This window comes from Staurois parvus, unplaced genomic scaffold, assembly GCF_062004578.1.
Source record: "Staurois parvus isolate SC_StPar_1 unplaced genomic scaffold, SC_StPar_1.0 ptg001263l, whole genome shotgun sequence".
NCBI lineage: Eukaryota > Metazoa > Chordata > Amphibia > Anura > Ranidae > Staurois > Staurois parvus.
The window spans coordinates 4,687,809-4,710,364 of NW_028319059.1; the positions used below are offsets into that span (position 1 = coordinate 4,687,809).

Below are 22,556 nucleotides of genomic sequence, written 5' to 3' on the forward strand. Positions count from 1 at the left end.
CGTCTGCCACCATGAATGAACACTTCCGTTTTACTAATTTTACATTTCTGCCTCCTCAGAACACCTGGAGGACGCAGTGTTTCAGTGCGATTCTCCCATTATACTGAACGGTAAGGAAGGCGTCAGACACGAGGCCGATGAAGACCTGACCATGCGTGTACACCAGCTCAGTGTCGGCGACACCGTGGAAATCACAGTCCGGACCACGGAGAAGATCATCGAAGGGGAACTGACCCCTGAAGGTTCTCCATCCAAATCCCCCAACAAAAAGAAGAAGAAATTCCGTACTCCATCCTTCCTGAAGAAGAACAAAAAGAAGGAAAAATTGGAGGCGTAATGGGTCGCCAAGATGGGGTGCTTCAAAGTGGGAACCGTAGGCAACACCAGTTTTGTGCCGGATGGACGTTGCATGGTCCTGAGTTGCAGCGGGTTTGAATTTCCAACTTTCTACCGCACCGGCTTTTCAAGGTGCACCAGAGAAAGTTGATCCTTCAGCCTTATCTCCATGCTTCTTCACCACCCAGTTCTGCCTAGAAGACATTCAGCCCATGCCATGGTAACCCCTCTCTCTGGACTGTTAGCAGAACCAGCTCCTTACTCTCATATGTTTCATGCTACAAAAAAGACACGAAAAATAGAAACCAGTGTGGGTGTTTTTTGTTTTTTTTGTTTTTTTTGTTTAGTTTTTTTTAACTGAGCAACAACTTATTTTCTTAAAAGTTACGTGGCTGCAAGCACATCCAAAATAAACCCAAATTGGGTGTGTACTCAAAATATATGCTCATCCATGATTTTTGTTTTGTCTAGTCTGTTTTTGATTTGGGGAGGTTTTATTTTTTTTTATTTTTTTTTTATTTTTTTTATTTTGGTTAAGCATAAACTGGAAGAAAGTATCCTTTATGATTGTATTTTCAGAGTACAGAGGAGCCTAGATATACTGTCTGATATGCTGCACCCGAGAAATTTTAGAATGTGATAATACAGTTGCTCTTAGCTTGTTCCTTTAAAAGAATGGGAAATATAAATATTTTTATTCTATTTTTTTTTTTTTTTTAAATATACAGCAACTGCAATCCCTTTTTAAAGAAATTATATATAAACTTTCTTTTCTACTTCAGTATGAGTACTGGGCTGTGATGGTCCATTTAAATGGACATATAGAGCATTCATTTCAGGTCTTTTTAGGGGGGGGGGAGGGGTTTGCCCACAATGTAACATGTCTTTATTTACCCTCATTAAAGTTATACCTTTTTCCATGGAATGTTAGTATCCAGCAGCACTCCAGGTACTGAGTAAATGCAAATTCCAGCATGCCCTGTTGTGTTGCCCAAGCCTTTTATTGTAAATAGTTTAGAACTACAAGCTCAATCAATGTAGGCGTTGGAATTTTATACTGGAAAAATAATTCATTTTAGGGTTTTTTTTTTTTTTGCCAAATATCTCATTTTACCAATTTGCTGCCAAAGGGCTCCTTTAAAAAATATATTGCACAATAAAGTCAAGGGGTGTTGGTAGAGTGTTTAGTAGAATTTTTTTCTCACTTGTGTGGCGTCCTTTTTTTTTTTTTTTTTTTTACATTTTCTTTTTCAACATTGAACTGCACATAAATAGATCGAAACTTTGCTGTGCTTGGATGTAATAGTAGACCTATAGAATGCCTCTTTGCCAGATATTAAATTTTTTTACGTGCTCACGAAGATTTTAGAATGTACAGCTTACACCAAATGTGGATATTTTTTTTTGGCAAAAGAAAAAAAATAAAAATTTAAAAGAGTTGCAGGGAATTCTAGTTTAAAAAAAAAAATGAAAGAATTTCTATATTATTTTTGCACTTGGTGTTAGGTCTTAGGTCTCTCGAGTGTGCCACAAAGTTTGGTAATAAAAAAAAATTAGGTTAGGGGAGGGGGAAGACTCTATTTTTATTAGGAATTAAAGTACTTTCTAGAAAGAATAAAATAAACTCCAAATGGAAACAGAATTTGATATTACTGTTCAGTGGTTATGAATTTCAGAGTTTACAGGTATGTGAAGATTTCATGAAGAGATGGTTTTCGGTTAGTGTAGGCAGTATTGTATGCTGCGATAGTCCTAGTTGCAGGAAGGTAGAATAGAGGCAATACCATTTGTTAGCTATGTAGATACAATAAAGTGAGGCCAGGGGCGGACTGACCATTCGAGCACTCGGGCACTGCCCGAGGGCCCAGGGTCAGTAGTGGGCCCCATGAAATGCCCCTGGTACCTGTGTTTTGTTTTGTTTTTGTTTTGTTTTTGTTTTGTTTTTGTTTTGTTTTTGTTTTGTTTTTGTTTTGTTTTTGTTTTGTTTTTGTTTTTTGGGGGGTTTTTTGGGTTTTTTGTTTTTTTGTTTTTTGTTTTTTTATAGGCTTTTTTGAGTGTGGGCAAGGACACAGGAGCCCCATGATCCCCTATTTCACGGGGGGCCCCATGAGTTGTCAGTCCGCCCCTGTGTGAGGCCATATGCGTTATTTATTACAGACACTTCTAAAGCGCCAATTTACATAAGAATAAATGTCGCTTCCCAGTTATGAAAATCCAACAAGCTTTATTGAAAGCTACACACATTCCTGCTGACGCGTTTTATCTCCTATCTGTGGCTTCATCGTAGATTTATTGACTACAGTTAAGATCAAGTCGGGGGCGAAATGCATTGGCAGAGGGGAACACATGGAGTGCCTCTGCGACATGTTCAATAAAGCTTGTTGAATTTTTGTAGCAAGGAAGGAATGCGCAACCTTGCATTTATTACATTTAGGGCTCGTTCACACCATTGAGCTGTGTTGTTCTGCATGACCATGTGAATGGGGCACCACCACCAAAGCAAAAAATACAGGTCTAAATTTTTGTTCCATTGCAGTGTATTGGCAGTCCATTCAAAATGAATGGGCTATCAACGTAACGTGTGTTAATGTACTGCAGTGCAACTGGCAGATTTGAAGGGGTTCCTAAAAGCATGGCCTCTATTTTTACCTTCCAGTTAGTGTACGGTAGGATATCATTTTTTTTTTTTCTTGGTTCGCAAATTAGAAGGTTCAGTAAGCAAGGAATTTATTTTTGTTTTTTTTTTTGCAGATAATTGAAAGAGTTATTGAGAGGTTAGAAAAATGCAAGAATAAATTTTATTTTTTAATAATGCCAAAGATGCCCAGACTTATTTTACAAAAATAAAAAAAACACAAGGTTCTGTTGAACCTCAATATGAATTTTTTTGTTTTTAAATTTGAATTCCTGATTTGTATTTTGGTGCATGTTGTATTTACGTTCATCTCGCCAGCTTCCGTTGTAATTTTGTTCTTTTATTCATCTGTGAATAGCATTAATATGTTCGATTTTTTTTTTTCTCCCCCCTTCTTGTTCAGAGTGTTTAATTCAGAGTCTCCTGAGAAAAGCTGGACGGTTACCTTTTATTAAGAATACACTTGGTCATTTAATTAAAGTTTCAATTTCATTCTTTGTTGAAATTACAAAGCGATTGAATGGCGGTTTCAGTCCACAGAAAGGAGATGGTATAAAATTGCAGAAAATCAGGTCTCTTTCAATAAATAACCATACATTTTTTTTCCCTATTCAATTCCATTTCAATAAACTGTAGAAGATTGTAAACTTTTTTTTTTTTTCCCAGTTTAGAATGCAAAATCGAGCATATTTTTGGTAGGTCGCTCTAATATCTGGGTTGGTAGATTGTTCAGTTTCTTATAATCGTATTTACAATTTGTCATTGGGTCGAAAAACTGATGGAATGACTTGAAATTCGCTACATGTATGACCAGCTCTACACTTCAGCCATGCCTTCTCTTGAAGCTGCATTGTTTTGGTTTGTGCAACTAAAATCCAATGTTTGGGAGGAAAAAAAATTTGTAAATTTTAGAAAAAATTTAAATGACTGCCAAAATTTAAAAAAAAATGGTATAATGTACCATATAATTTAAGTATTTGCAAAATGGGCACCATGTTAAGATATTTTAGTTTTTTTGTTTTTTTTCCCTGGTGAAGTTTAAATTCTAAAATTTGTATATTTAAAAAAAAAAAAAAGGCAGCCTATTATAATCTGTATATTCATAAATTGTATTTTGCCTTATTCTTTCACCTGTAATATTTTAATTAACTTTGGTGCTTCGATTGGGTGAAAATTTCAGCTCTTCCAGCACACGTACGATGATTAAACTTAAAGTGGAACTGTGGGCAAAAATTTAAAATTGCAAATATGATGCGGTCTGTTTTTGTTTTTCCCCTTGTAACATACTGTGATCACCTGTTGATTTTGTCAGCAGATCAGTTGTGTTTCCACTTCCATTACCAGGCCAAGCTGTCCAGAAAAAGTGTAATTTATAAGGGTTGGGGCGAATCTTCTAACACAACTCGGAGATGCTTATAACAGTCAACTTTTATTTATAAGTTTGATGCCCAAAGGGAAAATATTTGTATTTTACTTAAAGTCCATTTAAGACTACCCTGTCCCCGTGGTGACAACAGTGTGGCACAATTTCACTGCAGAACGTGGAGTGTTGTCACCCTGTTTAAAGGAAGTGGAAAAATAACAGATCCGCCTACAAGATCAACAGATAAAACTATAGACTGAGCTCAGAAAGCTGCTCAAAGCCAGGGATTCCATTCACATGATCCAGTTGGAGGAGTGCAGGGTGTCAGTATGCCCATCCAGAAGAATGTGTGCAGTAAATAGAGAAAATGCCTCTCTCCCAGCCTGCCACTATAACCTGTGTATGAGGATCGGCTTCAGTCTACATGTCTCTGCCAAGAAACCGCACCCACTAATGCGTTTCACTGCCGATGGGCAGGGCAAAACACGTCGGTTGCCGTGATCTCTTGGCGGATAATAAAAGTATGTTACAGGGGAACTTGGAAAAACAAAACATCTATGTTAATTCTTTTGACAGGGTGCATGTTTTGTTTTGTTTTTTGCCCACAGTTCTGTTTTAGCAGCTATCTGAACAGAATTTTTAGCAACAACATTTGAGAAGTGCTGTAAATACAGCAAATTCTATTTTTTACTGGAAAATATTGCAGGACACGCCTGAAAGGACTTGTTCAAAAAAAGTATTTTTTTTTTTTCTATGTATACTATATTTTAATCCATTGGTTAGAAACTGGATTAGAATTGTAACCGCTTCCATTGTTGATGCATTACCAGTGCATTAGGTTCCAATTTTGTGAGATGCCTTTTGAATATTGCTTTATCTCAAATGCGTTGAGTTTTTTTTTTTTCGTGTGTTATTTTTACGTTGTATTACAACTTGTAGGAACAAGAGTCTGTGAACTATGCTACATATAACTTTTTTTTTTCTAAATAATTAAAAAAAAAATATACAGAAATGTCTATATAAATATATATCTATATGGATGCAATGTTCATAAATATTTTTTAAAAATGCGATCTCATGCTGTATGCACCTTCCACCCCCCTCCTTTCTCTGCAAATGCCTCTGTATTCCTGCTTCAGCCTAAAGAATGAGCCATTTGGAATTCTGTCCTGTGGAAATATATATATATATATATATATATATATATATATATATATATATATATATATATATATATATATATATGTGTTACCCTGAAATTTGCCGATAGTTGTATTGCTAATTAATGTTGGATCACAAATAAAACAGTATTTTAAGTAGAGAAATTTTTGTAATTTCACCTTTTTAATAAAGATGAGTTAATCTTGGAATTTCAGAGTTTTTGTATGTTTGATGTAGATTGTGGTGTCTCTGATTATAGAGGGGCTTATTCGGTTTTAGAATTTGTGGTGCGGAATCCAAAAAACAGACCAATTTGCATAAAAGACTTACTATATGGCCAAAAGTTGGTGGACATTACTGTCTGACCATCACAAGACCATGGTCATTAATATGGAGCTCCCTTCCCCTCTCTTCTAGGAAGGCTTTCCATGAGATTTTGGAGTGTTTCTTTTGAAAATGTTGTGCCCGTTCAACCAGAAGAGCATTTGTGAGGTACTGATGTCGGAGAAGACCTGGCTCATAAATGCCAATTCAATTCATCTGACCCTGTTCATGTTCAGTAGGGTTGAGCTCTAGGTTCTGTGTAGGCCACCCAAGTTCCTCCCCAACTAACCTGGTCAACCCATGTCTTTTATGTGCAGACATTCTAAAACAAGGGTCTTCTTTAAGGGAAGTGTGGAATGGTCTAATACTTCTTTGTATGCTAATGTTGGTCTACAGCAGAGGGCTCCAAACTTTCTAAACAAAGGGCCAGTGTACTGTTCATCAAACCTTAGGGAGGCAGGACTGTGGCCAGTGGGAGCAGAAAATACTCCAGCGTCAGTGGCTGTAAACAATGCCTCAGGCTTGGTGGTTAGTGGAATAAAACCATTTCATGACATTGGTGGTCAGTAGAAGGAGGAATAGTGCCCTATCATTGGAATTAGTTGGTGTCCGTGGAAGAAATGCTGCCAAATAGTGGTCAGTGGGAGGAATGCTGCCTCATTGTTTGTATCGTGTGAGTATTCATGCCCCATCATTGGTGTCAGTGGGGTGATAGTCCCCCATTGTTGGTGTCAGTAGGAAAAATGGTGCCCCCTTGTTGGTGTCAGTGGGAAGAATAATTCCACACTGTTGGTGTCGCCAAAGGAATGGGGTTTCGTTTTTGTTAGTGGCAGGAATAACCTGGACCATGGACCTGTTAAAGGCAAGCAAAGGGCTGCAGTTTGGAGACCACTGGTCTACAGAGACTGCTTGCGTTTATGCACATGGTTTTGAAATGGGATGTCCAAGAAGCTCATATAAGTGTGATGGTCAGGTGTCCACTTTTTGGCCATATAGTGTACAGCAGATTTTCCCAACCAGGGTACCATGGAAATCTAGGGTTCCTCCAGAGGTTACTAGGGGTTCCATGAGCAATTTCTACCTCTCGGATAAGTTCCCACTGACACCATTGATCTTTTTGGAGATCTGTAAGGGGGAAATTCTTCCCCACAAGTGTAAGGAGCATTCTTCCCACTGACCTTCACACGAATGTATGAGTCGTAGATATAGTAATTTTTAGCAGGGGTTTCCAGAGACCGGAAAATTATTTTAAGGGTTCCTCTGTGTTGAGAAGGCTGGTGTACAGTTTTTTCATTATCCATGCAAGCAACATTCGATTGTGGATCCTTTTGGCTGTACACAGGATTGTCCGCTAGGTGGCATCCAAAAAGCAGTTTTGTTTGCATTGCAATGAACCATGAACTTCTCCTAACAAGCACACGCATGCAGGGGAAATTGACAAAACCGTAAAATAACGCATAATAGGGACATGTACTGGGTCTCCGTTTTCTTTGCTGGATCTACTATACATTTACCTACAGTCCATAAAAAAAAAAAAAAACTTATCTGCAGCTATCCACAACCAGGGTTCTTCCAGAGGTTGCTCGGGGTTCTGTGGCTGATTCACTTCCCATCTGCATAGATCCGGAGCCAACACCACTTGGCAGCACCAGATGCATGACACCAATTATCTTTTTTACTGTATAAAGTTGGCATTCTGACAACCGATGTACTGGCTGCCAAAGTAAGGAGCATTTTTTCCCACAGACCCACACTAAATTGGTTTTAACAGGAATTCCCCAAGACCCAAAAATTATTTTAAGGGATCCTCTTTTGTAAAAGGTTGAGAGGCTGTTAAAGTGTACTTTTGTTTCTGGATAGAGTGGCATAGTGTTAGAACCTCTGTCGGTTTTTTTTTTTGTTTTTTTTTTAATTTCTGTTCTATGGCCAGCTGCGGATGGATAGACTGAATGCTGTATACCTGTGCTTAGGGCCCTGTGCATTCAGAGATGAATGCATAGAAAGCAGAAGACCTGCATTCTGGACATTCCTCTCCAACCTGGGTACCACGTGGTACAGAACTAGGCTGCAGCCTGCCATAGACCCTCCTGGGTTCACTACAATGCTGGGAGGAACTCACTGCAGCCAGATGTCCCTGTGTGCAGGTGGCCTTACTCTAACGTTTATGGCCATACATTATACAATTTTCTTTTTCAAGTTTCCTTTAGCGTTACCAAAACCACTTATAGAAAAATACCACCACAGGGAAAACATTTTTTGGACTTTACTGGCACCAAGAAGGACTTTTTAAGACCATTTAACATCAATGTATTAATACAAACATACATAGTAACTATGTTTATAGGCGTTACTTGTACCAGATAGCCGTATTGGGGCAAGTTTTTATCATTGGTTACCACCATATTGTATGTGCCAAGTCCTTAGAAACTATGTGTAAGTAGCCAGGAAAATTTGATGGGAAAAAAGTTGTAACTTTATGGTATATCCTGGTTGTATTTAGTATATTTTTTGTAATATCTGTTAGATCTTTTCAGATAAATCACTTACTCTTTTTTTTCAAGGAGGTCCTGAAGAAATTATTGCAAGATGCGTTAACCTCGTGAAATCTTGCATTGAGCAGTGATTTATATATTGATATAATTGTAGAGATACCTCCACTATAGCAGTTTGTACTTTGAGGGAAGGCACATTTGTCCGATGGGGGGGCGGGGGTCTTTTAATGTATGTTTTAATTAATAAATTGATGTTTAATGGTCTTCAAATGGTGCAAGTCCTTCTTGGTACCAGTAAAGTGCACAAAATAAAATTTCCCTTTGGGGGTATTTTTCTAGAAGTAATTAGGATGTTCTTCGATTTGCAATCAGGCAGGTCCTTACACTGCATAGTTGAAGGTAAATCTAAAGAAAATTGTATAATGTATGGCCAGCCTTAGATTTTAATATCTGCACACCATTGGGGCGAATTCTGCTTGCTTCCTGTCCTGGTGACACCCTGTTATGTAGGGCGTCAGCGATGCATGAAATCTCCCTATGGATTGATGACTTTCATATTACATGTCATGTTTTTTTGTTTTGTTTTTTTTTTGGGGGGGGGGGGGGGATTCATTCTAATTTGCTATTGGCACTTACAGCTGTGTTCAAAATAATAGCAGTCAGACATCACTAACCGGATCAATCACTGTTTTTGGTAGAAATGATATTTCTACATGGCAAATAATTTCCTAGCAGGTGTAGTAGAGTAATAGAAATCTAACAGACCCAACAGTCATGACATGCATGCTGCTGATTCTGTGTCATTGAATCACTCATTGAAAGGGGCATGTTCAAAATAATAGCAGTGTGGAGTTCTATTAGTGAGGTCATTCATTCTTTGAAAAACAGGTGGCAATTATTGCCCTTATTTAAGGAAGGAAGGCAGCAATTGTTGTACATGCTGGTTACAGTGCATTTCTCTCTGAAATTCTGAGGAAAATGGGTTGTTCCAGACATTGTTCAGAAGAACAGCGTACCTTGATTAAAAAGTTGATTGGAGAGGGGAAAATATATAAAGAAGTGCAGAAAATGATCGGCTGCTCAGCTAAAATGATGACAAATGCTTTAAAATGGCAACCAAAACCTGAAAGACGAGGAAGAAAATGAAAAACTACCATTCGAATGGATAGAAGAATAGCCAAAATGGCAAGGACTCAGCCAACAATCAGCTCCAGGAAGATGAAAGAAGGTGTGACGTTCCCTGTGAGGACTGTTACAATTAGAAGACGCCTATGTGAAGCCAAGCTATCTGCAAGAAGCCCCCGCAAAGTCCCACTGTTGGAAAAAAGACGTGCTGAGGAGGTTACAATCTGCCAAAGAGCACATTGACTGGCCTAAAGAGAAATGGCGCAACATTTTGTGGACTGATGAAAGTAAGATTGTTCTTTTTGGGTCTAGTGGCCGGAGACAGTTTGTCAGACGACCCCCAAACACTGAATTCAAGCCACAGTACACTGAAGACAGTGAAGCATGGTGGTGCAAGCATCATGATATGGGGATGTTTCTCATACTACGGTGTTGGGCCTATTTATCGCATACCAGGGATCATGGATCAGTTTGAATACATCAGAATACTTGAAGAGGTCATGCTGCCTTATGCTGAAGAGGAAATGCCCTTGAAATGGGTGTTCCAACAAAACGACCCCAAACACACCAGTAAACGTGCAACATCTTGGTTCCAGACCAACAAGATTGACGTTATGGAGTGGCCAGCCCAATCCCCGGATCTTAATCCAATAGAAACCACTTGCACAGTGCTTTACATATACACGGCTCAAAAAAAAAATTAAATGAACACTTTGAATACACATCAAATCTCAATGGGGAAAAAAAATCTAACGTGTTAGGAATGTCAGGATGCCCCATCGTTTGATGTAAATGAAAATGATGGATCTACAGAGGACTGAATTAAGACACCCTGAAAATCAAAGTGGAAAAATGATGCAGCAGGCGAGTCCATTTTGCTAAAATTTAATTGCAGCAACTCACAATGGTCCTCTATAGTTTGTATGCCCCCCTGACAACGTTGGGGCATGCTCCTAATGAGATGACGGATGGTGTCCTGGGGGATATCCTTCCAGATCTAGACCATCACTGAGCTCCTGGACAGTCTGAGGTGCAACCTGCCGGCATTGGATGGACCGAAACATGATATCGCAGAGGTGTACTTTTGGATTTAGGTCAGGTGAGTTTGGGGGTCATTGGTGGACCTGCCAGTTCTGGTGTTCATTGGCAGTGGCAAACCCATGGAGACACAGGAACAACAAGCAAACTCCAGGCAGGTTGTGCAATGGTTAGGATTCAAACCAACAACCCTAGTGCTGCTAGGCGGAAGTGCTGACCACTTGGCCACTGTGCTGCCCACAGTCCTTTCTAAGATCTTTGGCAAAAAATAAATGCAGCATTTATAATCTTTTAGCATTGCACAGGGTCCTGCAGACTGTTTCTCTAGCTCAGGTATGGGGCTGGAGGAAGTACCAATGGCTGGTTTGCATCCCACAATTAATCTTTTCTCATGTATGTTTTGCCATTGTATAATAATCAGGTGACCTTTCCCCCATGGAAGAATCATTTAAGTATTACTGACCACATTCTTTATTAGTGGTGGTATTTCAACGCAATGGGTAGCCTGAGGTCATTATCCTTCCTCCATTGGCTTGTTCTGAAATGGCCAACACACCTAATCTTCCAGTGACCCCCTACTAGTTTCTTGGCATTGTGTGGTGACCTCGGCAGCCATTGTTCAGCATTGGTTGTCCAGGCCATAAAACAAGGCCTTTATGACGCAGGTTTTATTAGCTGAGTCATCATTGGGGGGTTCAAGGGAAGGACAGTTGGGGATCAAAAGTTCACTCTGGGCCATAAATTTCCCGAATAATAAACCAGCACATGTTGTTTACCCCGCTGCGGCTGCATTCCAAGGGTCTGATTAAACATGCCATGTTGTCCAAATACACGCAAGGTCAGCGACAACCTGGGCTTTGACTTTTTATTGAATGCATTGGCTGTTCTGGTGCATCTAACATTTTTCACAGCACTAGTGGGAAGTCCTGACATTACTATAACCTAATGATCAGACTCCATGTTGTGATGCAGAACGTCAAACTCCCCAGACCTACTCTATGCATTGTGCAGGTACATTGCCAACAGTTAAACTGTCATCACAGTGAATCTATGGACTTTGCCAGGGATGCCTATAGTACTCTCTCAAGCAATGCCACCTGTCAAACTCGCCCATATACTCACCCAACCACAAGCCAACCATTTGGCTCACAGTTGCCTTGCTCCTTCAATGTAAAATTGCAGCTTGGCAATTAAGAAAAAAAATTTAAATAAAAATTAAGTAAATAAAACCCAATACATGGAAGTCAGGAAGTAACAAAAGCTTCACCAAAATGCCTGTCAGCTGCTGCTATGCTAACCTCTGAAAAGTGATCCACCATGGATAGCTTTTTAGAGAGCAGTAGCTTACCGCAAGTGTGAAGAAGCCTTATAATTACTTCTCACTCTGAGCCCTCGCCATCCTCCCATACAATGCAAGGCTATTGGTCATGCATTTTATATGGTAGCATCAGTGTGCCACCTTAGGGAACAAGTTTCAAGGGACCAGTGGCAGAGTGTAAACCAAACTTTCTAAAAAAGGGCCGGTTTAATGTCCTTCAGACTTTAGGAGGACCAGAGTGCCCAGTGGGAGTAGAAAATGTCCCAGCGTCAGTTAAAAAAAATGACATAGTGCTTGTACTCAGTGGATTCATAGGTTCAGGTCAGGCGAGTTTGCTGGCCAATCAAGCACAGTAATCCCACAGTCATTGAACCCGGTTTTGGTGCTTTTGGCAGTGTAGTCAGGTAGTAGTAGTCAGCATCCCCATAAAGCTCATCTGCAGAAGGAAGCATGAAGTGCTCCAAAATCTTCTGGTAGATGGCTGCGATGACCCTGGACTTAATGAAGCACAGTGGGCCAACACCAGCAGATGACATGGCTCCCCAAATCAACACAGACTGTGGAAACTTCACACTGGACTTCAAGCATCTTACAGTGTGTGCCTCTCCATTCTTCCTGCATACTTGGGGTCCTTGGGCCTCTCCATTCTTCCTCCATACTCGGGGTCCTTGGGCCTCTCCATTCTTCCTCCATACTCGGGGTCCTTGGGCCTCTCCATTCTTCCTCCATACTCGGGGTTTTTGGGCCTCTCCATTCTTCCTCCATACTCGGGGTCCTTGGTTTCCAAAGGAGATGCAAAAGTTGCTCTCATCAGAAAAGAGGACTTTGGACCGATGAGCAACAGACCAGGTCTGCTTTTCTTTAGCCCAGGTAAAGCGCTTCTGACGTTTGTTGTTCAGGAGCGGCTTGACAAGAGGAATATGACATTTGAAGCCCATGTCCAGGATCCGTCTGTGTGTGGTGGCTCTTGATGCACTGACTCCAGCCTCAGTCCACTCCTTGTGAAAGTCCCCAACACTTTTGAATGGCCTTTTCCTGACAATCCTCTCCAGGCTGCGGTCATCCCTGCTGCTTGTGCACCTTTTTTCTTCCACACTTTTCCCTTCCACATAACTTTCTATTAATGTGCTTTGATACAGCACTTTGGGAACATCCAACTTCTTTTTCTATTACCTTTTGAGGCTTTCCCTCCTTATGGAGGGTGTCAATGATGGTTTTCTGCACAACTGTCAGGTCAGCAGTCTTTCCCATGATTGTGATTCCTACTGAACCAGACTGAGAAACCATTTAAAGGCTCATGAACCCTTTGCAGGTGTTATGGCTTAATTAGCTGATTAGAGTGGGACACTTTGAGCTGAGAATATTGCACCTTTTCACAATATTCTCATTTTCTGAGATTGGGGATTTGGGGTTTTCATGAGCTGTAAGCCATAATCATCACAATGACAAATCACGGCTTGAACTATCTTGCTTTGCATGTAATGAGTCTATCTCATATATTAGTTTCACCTTTTAAGTTGCATTACTGAAAAAAATTAACTTTTACACGATATTCTAATTTTTTGAGTTTCACCTGTAAGTGAGTGTAAGTTACAAACGTGGGAGAAAAAAAAATAAATAAGTGGTCGTGCAATTGTGCACTGGCTAAGCCCTGAGGCCTGTAGCATAAAAATTGTTCTGGACTTAGCAAAAAGGCCTAGCCTTAAAAAGGCACAGTGCAGAAAAGTGTTTGGAACAGTGACCATGTGCACTTTTCACATGTGGGATCCCACCCACATGTGCTACTAAGAGCATCCCTGAGGTGACCACTCCCAGGGGGCACTGCCCTGCGGACTCTCTGCCTCCCCGGTCCCTTGGCCTGACAAGATAGATCTATTCAAATAAGGAGGAACTGGGCTCCATCCGGTTTTCCTGGGGGAACTACTTCCGGGCACCACGGTTTCTGGTCCAGCCGGTAGAAGTGCCATACAGCCAATCATTCTCACCAAAAAGCAAGAATAACCATGGAGCACCCCTACTGGACACTGATAAGAACAGATTCTTTTTTTTTTTTAAGTCCGCAAACGTGCAACTATAACGTAAAACCCGTAAGTGTTCACAAAAAAAGTGCAAGTGCAAAACACCACACGAAAAAGTGCACTTAGGGGTGTGCTTTGTCCTTCCACTAAAGGGGCTGGACTGCTACCCTGATCCCCCGGGGCACGAAGCTCCTGACAGGGACAAGGTTCCCATTTGGTCCTCCTGGCCAAAAGGCCTGGTGGACCACCATTCCTTGTGTCCAGCCGAAGCCGGACACCCAGTACTTGGTCAGGGGGCTCTCCCGAAGAGAAAACCCCCTAGGGACAGGGGAGGAAGGAACCAAAAGGCCACGCATCCTCCCCCTAAACTTCAGGGCAAGCCCGAGGACCCACACCCTCCATCCTGTGAGGAAAACACACACATAAGTAAAGAAAAAGTGACAAAACGTGGGAGGTGTTAAATAAATAGAAAATAAAAAAGTGGTCGTGCCAAATAGTGCACAGACCAGGCCCTGAGGCCTGTAGCAAAAATTGCCCTGATCCTAGCCATAAGGCCTGGTCCTAAGGGCACTGTGCAGAAAAAGTGGTAAATCAGTGACCATGTGCCATTTTCACACTGTGGGGTCCCACACCCAGGTGTTACTAGTGGCACCCCTGAGGCGACCACTCAGGGGGCACTGGTTTGCGGACTCTCTGCCTTACTGACCCCTGGCCAGACAAGGTAGATCCGTCCAAAACAGGAGGAACTGCATACTCCTTCCATACTCAACAAGTGTGGGATTATTCAAAAACAATATGCAAATTTTCCCACCCACAAAACCCCTACTCATGGTCACTCTAATTTGCATGCCCCGACACTGATCCAACAGATCACCCCTCCCATGATCACCTACTTCCATCAATAATGATGATTTTGAACCAATTTGCATATTTGTTCTCTCATCCTCTTTAGCACACTGACCTTAACCAAAAGACCCATACACCTTTTGTTGGAGTTAGGGAGAGTGTTCAGATCCAATTGCAAAGGATCATAGTCACTCTAATTTGCATACTCCTTTCCTTGTTCTTGTTGCACATTAGGGGGAGTGTTCTGATCCAATTGCAAAGCATCATGGTCACTCTAATTTGCACTCTCCTTTCCTTGGCTCAGCCCTCAAGAAATGTGTGAATATTAAAAAATATACAAATTTGTCTAATTTCCCACCCAGAAAACGCCTGCAGATGCCTTTTTTTTTTTTTTTTTAAGTCCGCAAACGTGCAACTATAACGAAAAACCCATAAGTGTTTTTCAGATGCCTACTTCTGCAGATGCCTACTCAGTTTGTTGGATCAGACACACACTGATCCTATAGAGCATCCGTTGCTTCCATCAATAATGTTCTTTGGCTAAGATCAAGTGTAGTATCTGTTCTTATCAGTGTCCAGTAGGGGTGCTCCCGACCATTCTAGTTTACGGGGATGGTTGTTGTATAGTACCCTCACTGGTATGATGGGGGTCCGGAAGGCTAGTACCGGAGGGACAGAAACCAGGGAGCGCCATGATTCGTTCTGGGGCCTTGGGAGTAATTCCTCTGGGGAGACCGGAAAGACCCAGTACCTCCTGATCTGAACGTGCTACCTTGGTCTGGCCAGGGGCTGGGGACGCAAAAAGTCCGCAAACTCAGTGCCCCCTGGGGAAGACGCTCTCAGGGGTGTCACTAGTAACACTTGGGTGTGGGACCCCACGGTGTGAAGATGACACATGGCCACTGTTTTTACACCTCTTTTTGCACAGCGCCCTAAGGACCAGGCCTTTTGGCTAAGTCCAGGGCAATTTTTGCTACGGGCCTCAGGGCCTGGTCTGTGCACATTTTGGCACGGTACCTTTTTTTTATTTTTTCTTTTCTTTACTTAATTTATTACACTCCCACGTATTGTCACTTTTTGCTTTCTTATGTGTGTGCTTTCACGGATGGAGGGTGTGGGTCCTCGGGCCTACCCTGAAGTCTAGGGGGAGGATGTGTGGCCATACGGTTCCTTCCTCCCCTGATCCCTAGAGGACTCTTCTTCGGGAGAGTCCCCTTGCCTAGTACTGAATGTCCGGCTTCGGCTTGGCATAGGGAACGGTGGTCCACCCGGCCTTTTGGTCAGGAGGACCAAGTGGGAACCTAGTCCCCGTCAGGAGCTTCGTGCCCCGGGGGATCAGGGACAGTGGTCCAAGCCCCTTTAGGGGTAGGACACAGCACACCCCTAAGTGCACGTTTTTCGTGTGGTGTTTTGCACTTGCACTTTTTTGCGGACACTTACGGGTTTTTTCGATATAGTTGCACGTTTGCGGACTTAAGAACATTATTTTTTTTTTTTTTTTTTTTTTTTTATGTGTGTGTTTTTCACGGATGGAGGGTGTGGGCCCTCGGGCCTTACCTGAAGTCTAGGGGGAGGATGTGTGGCCCTACGGTTCTTTCCTCCCCTGATCCCTAGGGGGTTTTCTCTTCGGGAGAACCCCCTTGCCTAGTACTGGATGTCCGGCTTCGGCTGGGCATAAGGAACGGTGGTCCACCAGGCCTTTTGGCCAGGAGGACCAAATGGGAACCTTGTCCCTGTCAGGAGCTTTGTGCCCCGGGGGATCGGGTGAACGGTCCAACCCTTCCGGGGGTAGGACAAACACACCCCTAAGTGCACTTTTTTGTGTGGTGTTTTGCACTTGCACATTTTTTGTGAACACTTACGGGTTTTTTCGTTATAGTTGCACGTTTGCGGACTTAAAAAAAAAAAAAAAAAAAAAAAATAATGATGATTTTGGACTATACTATTTTAACTTAGGGAGAGCATCTAATTAGTATATTTGCTCTCTCTCCCTCTCCCCAGGAGAGCCCCCTGACGTAGTACTTGGTGGTCAGCTTTTAGTAAGCTTTGGTATGACCCCCCCAGTGCAGATCTTTTTAGAGAATATAGAGCCAATTATCATTTTGTGGTGCAAAGTCATTTTTATGGAAGGTGTTAATGATAACAAGAAAATCAGTAAAATAGATTCTTTCCCCCTCTAGCAACAATAGATCTCCCAGAAACAATGGACCCTGGCAACAAAATACCACCCAAGCAACAATAGACCCCAACAGCAACAACACATCCCCCAGCAGCCAGCATTAATAGACTCCCCAGAAGCCAACAGCAAAAGACCCCCTCCCTCAACAGCAGATCCCTTTCAGCAACCATTTCTCCCCCACCAGCAACAATAGACCTCCCTAGCAACAATAGAACCCTGGAAACCAGCATGAATAGACCTTCCAGCACCCCTTGCCATTACATACATTGAGTGCTGGAGGTGCTGGAACTGCGTTCCTCCATGGTCTGGCTGAAAAAAAGCCCTGCTGTTATTATTATACATTTATATAGCTCCAACATATACCGCAGTGCTGTACAGAGAAAACCGAGCCATGTTGCTTCAGGTTATGGCGATCTGCACATTGCAGCATAGAAGGAACCCTGGGTTTTCTCCTCTCCCTGCAGGGAATGACACTGATCCCAGTTGATGAGGTGGGGGGGGGGGGGGGGGTGCATGCACCAGATGGCTCATTGCCATCCTCCTTACTCCCGACTCTGCTGTGTGACCTAACATCCAGCCATTGTGTACAGACAAAGCAGGCCTGGGCCATCGGGAAACCCCCTCTCCAGTTCACAGGCCGTTGCAGGTGAAAGCAGATGTGCAGCTTTAATTAGAAGAGGGGGGCCTGAGAAACTCATTAACCTATTTTATGGCAATCGACAGTTGCGCCTCTGAATATTAATCCTTCATTAAAATGAGATATTCCAGCTTGAGCCAGTAAGGCTGACCATACCGTAGCAGCAAGACCATTCAGGGAGCAGCTTGCAAACAGCAATGACCAGACTCATTCATTATCCATTGATTGGCTTCAACATTCGAATGATGATTGACCAAATCCGCAGCAAATCAGAAAAACTATAAATCTCAACTGCCAAGTTTTACGGTCAACAATGAAGGGAGAAAAAGAACGCAAAACCTGATCTTCCTGGAAAGATTACGGTTCAAGAATTTGTTTCTAGACAGAAACAATGCAATGGGTCCACAACTGGGACCAATGACACAAATTTCGAGATATACTGTATTACAGCATACCTCAAGGTCTCACTTATTCACTTCTTTTTTTCATTGTCTTTTACAGTATAGTAGGTCTCTTGTTCTGGCTCTTTGCGCCCCTTTAATAAAAAGCTCTCAACAGTATTTTCAAGGTCTTTGAGACCCGTAAATTTCAGAGCGAGCCTATGCTTTTCCAATGCAGGGTAATGCAACAGGTTCAATTAATATCCCCTCACCCCATGTGCTTATACTCACCTTCTGTTTGCTCCCTACTGCACAACCTCCAAGTGTCAGTGGTTGAAGTTTACAGAGGGCAAAGGACACTACTCCCCCATACTACTACCCCCTATGATTGAGGTTTGGGGGCTAATAGGTACCCAGTCTTCATCACAGAAGGTTGGGGATTTACTTGATCCCCCATATGAATGGGGTATTCCCCTTCACTCTGGAGCACCCAGTGCTGTATCATGGAAGGAAAGGGAGAGAGTCAAGTGCTTTCTCATACTCAGAAGTACAGAGTATTTTCCTTCACTTTGAAGCACCCAGTGCTAATTCATGGGAGGAAGATGAGAGAGTCACATGTTCCCCGAAACCTAGAAGTACAGGGTATTCCCCTTCACTCTGGAGCACTCAACATTGCATCATCTCATACTCAGAAGTACAGGGAATTCTCCTTCACTATGTAGCACCCAGCACTTATCATGGAAGGAAGGGAAGAGAGTCGCATGCTACACCATACTCAAAAGCACAGGGTATTCCTCTTCTTCTGGATCTCCCAAATTCCGCACCATGAAAAGGAGAGTCACATGCTCCTGATACTTGAAAGTATGGGGTATTTCCTTTCACTCTGGAGCGCTCAGAGCTGCATCATGGAAGGAAGGAGGAAGAATCTTAAGCTCCCCCATGGTCAGAAGTATGGGGTATTCCCCTTCACTCTGGAGCACCCAACATTGCATCATGTAGGGAAGGAGAGAGAGTCACATGCTCCCCATACTTGGAAGTACAGGGTACTCCCCTTCACTCTGTAGCACTAAGTGCTCTATTAGGAAGGGAGAGAGTAACATGCACCTCCATATCAGAAGTACAGAGTATTCCACTTCACTCTGCAGCACCCGGTGCTGCATCTTAGAAGGAAAAAAGAGAGAATCATATACTCCCCCATAGTCAGAAGTATATGGTATTCCCCTTCATTTGGAGCACCCAGCACTGCATCCTGGGAGGAAAGGGAGAGAGTCACATGCTCACCCATACTCGGAAGTAAAGAGTATTCCCTTCACTCTGGAGCACCCAACACTACAACATGGAAGGAAGGGGAGAGTCACATGCCCCTACATACTGAGAAGTACAGGGTATTTCCCTTCACTCTGGAGCACCCAACACTACAACATGGAAAGAAGGAGAGAGTCACATGCTCCCACATACTGAGAAGTACAGGGTATTCCCCTTCACTCTGGAGCACCCAACACTAGAACATGGAAGGGGAGAGTCAAATGCCCCCACATACTGAGAAGTACAGGGTATTTCCCTTCACTCTGGAGCACCCAAAACTACAACATGGAAGGAAGGGTAGAGTCACATGCTCCCACATACTGACAATTACAGAGTATTCCCCTTCACTCTGGAGCACCCAACACTACAACATGGAAAGAAGGGGAGAGTCACATGCCCCCACATACTGAGAAGTACAGGGTATTTCCCTTCACTCTGAAGCACCCAACACTACAACATGGAAGGAAGGGGAGAGTCACACGCTCCCACATACTGAAACGTACAGGGTATTCCCCTTCACTCTGGAGCACCCAGCACTGCAATATGGAAGGGAGGGGAGAAAGTCACATGCTCTTCCATACTCAGAAGTTCTTGGTATTCCTCATCCTTTGGAGCACCCAACATTTCAACATGGAAGGAATGGGAAAGAGTCACATGCTTCCCCATACTGAGAAGTACAGGGTGTTCCCTTTCACTCTGGAGCACCCATCACTGCATCATGGAAGGATGTGAAGAGGATCACATGCTCCCTCATACTCGTAAGTACAAGCCAGGAGTATAGATAAGGGGCAGTTGGGGGGGCGGATCCCTGTGTCTCTTCTTAAATTGCCAGGGGGGGCGGGTCCCTGTGTCTCTTCTTAAATTGCCAAGGGTATCCCCTTTCACTTTGGAGCACCCAGCAATGCATTATGGAAGGATAGGAAGAGAGTTACATACTTCCTCATACTCAGAAGTACAGGCCAGGGGCATAGATAAGGGGTGGTTGGGGGGGAAGTCCAACTCCCCCCAGAGTGTCTTGCTACAATGCCAAGGGTATCCCCTTTCACTTTGGAGCACCCAACACTGCATCATGGAAGGAAGGAGAGAAAGTCACATGCTCCCCCATACTCAGAAGTACAGGGTATTCCCCTTCACTCTGGAAGACAAATGGAACAGCAGGGTATGGAAGATGTGGTGAGTATAACACTGTGGGATGGATGTGTAATTAATTATGTTGCTTTGTCCTGCATAGAAGTAGTTCAGACTCACCATAAAGATAATCCCCACATTTGGTTGAAGACTCATTCCCTAATTGCTCTTCATTGAGGCCATTACTATCACCATTTAATGGAACATAAAAAGTCCCATCAGTCTATTAAAAACCAACACGTGGCCGGTACTGAAAGGGTGAAATGAGGTGATAAGCACACAGGACAATGTGACACAGAAGAGGGGCTCATTGACAATTAAAGGGTCCTTGGGCTGGTGGAGGGTCAGCTCTTCTGATCTACATAACAATGGCCAATTGTGATTGACATCTCCCAAAGCTCCCAGCATCCTCCACTCTGACCATCTGCACTTGGAGGGATGAAAGCAAGTGTCTTCACCCAGGTGCCCGAATATGGGCAGATTATTTCACGTTTTAAACAAATTTGGCTCATAATAGCCACATGTGTGCGACAAACCCAGCTATACCTGTTGTAAAGCGCTGCGTAAACTGTTGGCGCTATATAAATCCTGTATAATAATAAAATTACCTTTTTAAGGCATTATCTTCCAGTCTCCGGATTTGGGCACTGGGTCTTTTTTGCCAAAAGGATGTTACATTTCAGCACAGTGGACCCCAACTAAACTTGTATCAGTATCATTGTGAACGACAATATTCCTCCGCTGCTTTTTTGTGCGTTTTATTGCGCGTTTGTGGAGTGGCACCATTCATTTGAAGGGACCTCCCTCTGCTCCAAAAACACATTAATCTTCCTGGCGGTATTCCCGAGTATAGCTCGGAGTAAAGTTTCAGTACCAAAAGCGGTAACCCCGAGCTACACTCGGGCTTACCATGCGGCATTGCTCAGGGATTCCCTGCAGCACTTACCTTGTCCTTCGCTCCCGCGATGCGTCCCCTGCAGCGTCCCCGGCCATCTCCTCCGGCCGTTGCCGGCATCTGGCTTCCGTGTTCCGGTCCCTGTGACGTTGGGAGGTACGGGCGCCGGAACCGGCGGCAAATTTGAAATTTTAAAAAAATGTCATTTTTTAAAAAATTATTATTACATAGTAAAACATTGCTGTTTCAATGCATTTCACATACATTTTGTCCCGAGTGCTTTGTCCTGCGCCCTGCCTGCATTTTGACTGTTCTTTCTGCGTGGAAACTGAGAAACGTCCATGGCGTCCAAAAAGTGTCCCTTTAGGTCAAAATCGGTTTTAGACCGGCTAGTGAACAGTGATAGTAAATCAGAACCACTTGCAGAATTGAGTGGTAATGATTCGTGGGGGAAATTCATCATCAGACACTGAAAACGATTCTTATTATTATTATTATTATTTTTTTATGATTATTTATTAAATTATAATTTATGATTTCGTGTTTCAAGTTTTATCCTACCCGGGATGTTTACTAGACTCTTGTTCAGACAGATTTCAGTGAGTTATTCCTAAAAATTACAGCCTACAATAAAAAAAAATACATATTTCCATGCAAAATAATGGTACCGCTTTCAGCACCAAAAATCTGAAATAATCATACCGCCAGGGAGGTTAAAGAAGCTCATGTATCAAATACTGAAAGTGCGCCAAGTGAGTTTTGTGACAGGCGTTTTTTGCTAATTTTTTGAGCATTTTGTCATACCAACAATGCACGACTGCTGCCCACATTTTGGTTGCCTTTAGCCCGGGTTCACACTGATGCGGTCTGGAACTTGCAGCGTTTTCTGTGCGAATTCCACACCGCCTCAGAATTGCACCCCATTCATGCGAACCGGTGTGTATGTTAAGTTACCAGCACCCTGAAATTGGTCCGCAAAATGCGGTGCGATGTGCAGAATCGGATCGCATAGGTGTGAATACCCATGCAATCCGATTCTAGTGTGGACAAAATAAAGGGTCCTTTTTGGTGCGGATTCGGTGCGATTAGAACCATACAAAATGTGAGGCTCCAATCGCACCGCACACAAATCACATGTGATTTGCAGAGGAATGCGGTGAGGTTCCTCTGTGCATCCCATGCGATGTATCGCACAGCATATATGTGAACCCGGCCTTTAGAAGTAATAACACCGCAAGCGTGTAGCATGGATGTTTCTGCCCACGTTTCTGCTACATCTGGATGTGAACGGGGCCTAAACTGCCACTAAACTCTGGGTGGAAAATGAAGAAATTCTATTCTGGTCTGTATTCTTAATTCATAAAGTCCCTTCTATT

General features: G+C 42.8%; 1 protein-coding gene across 3 annotated transcripts in view; it reads left to right on the plus strand.

Annotated features, from left to right (window-relative positions):
• The window catches only part of LOC149437729 (gamma-adducin-like), a 186,501-nt gene extending 180,797 nt beyond the window's left edge, over positions 1-5,704 (plus strand). For all 3 annotated transcript variants that reach the window (XM_089660698.1, XM_089660700.1, XM_089660699.1), the window contains one exon: positions 60-5,704. In XM_089660698.1, the coding sequence (XP_089516824.1) occupies positions 60-337 (278 nt within the window). In that variant the 3' untranslated portion in view covers positions 338-5,704. The remainder of the gene's footprint in view (positions 1-59) is intronic.
• Positions 5,705-22,556: the final 16,852 nt, after the last annotated feature.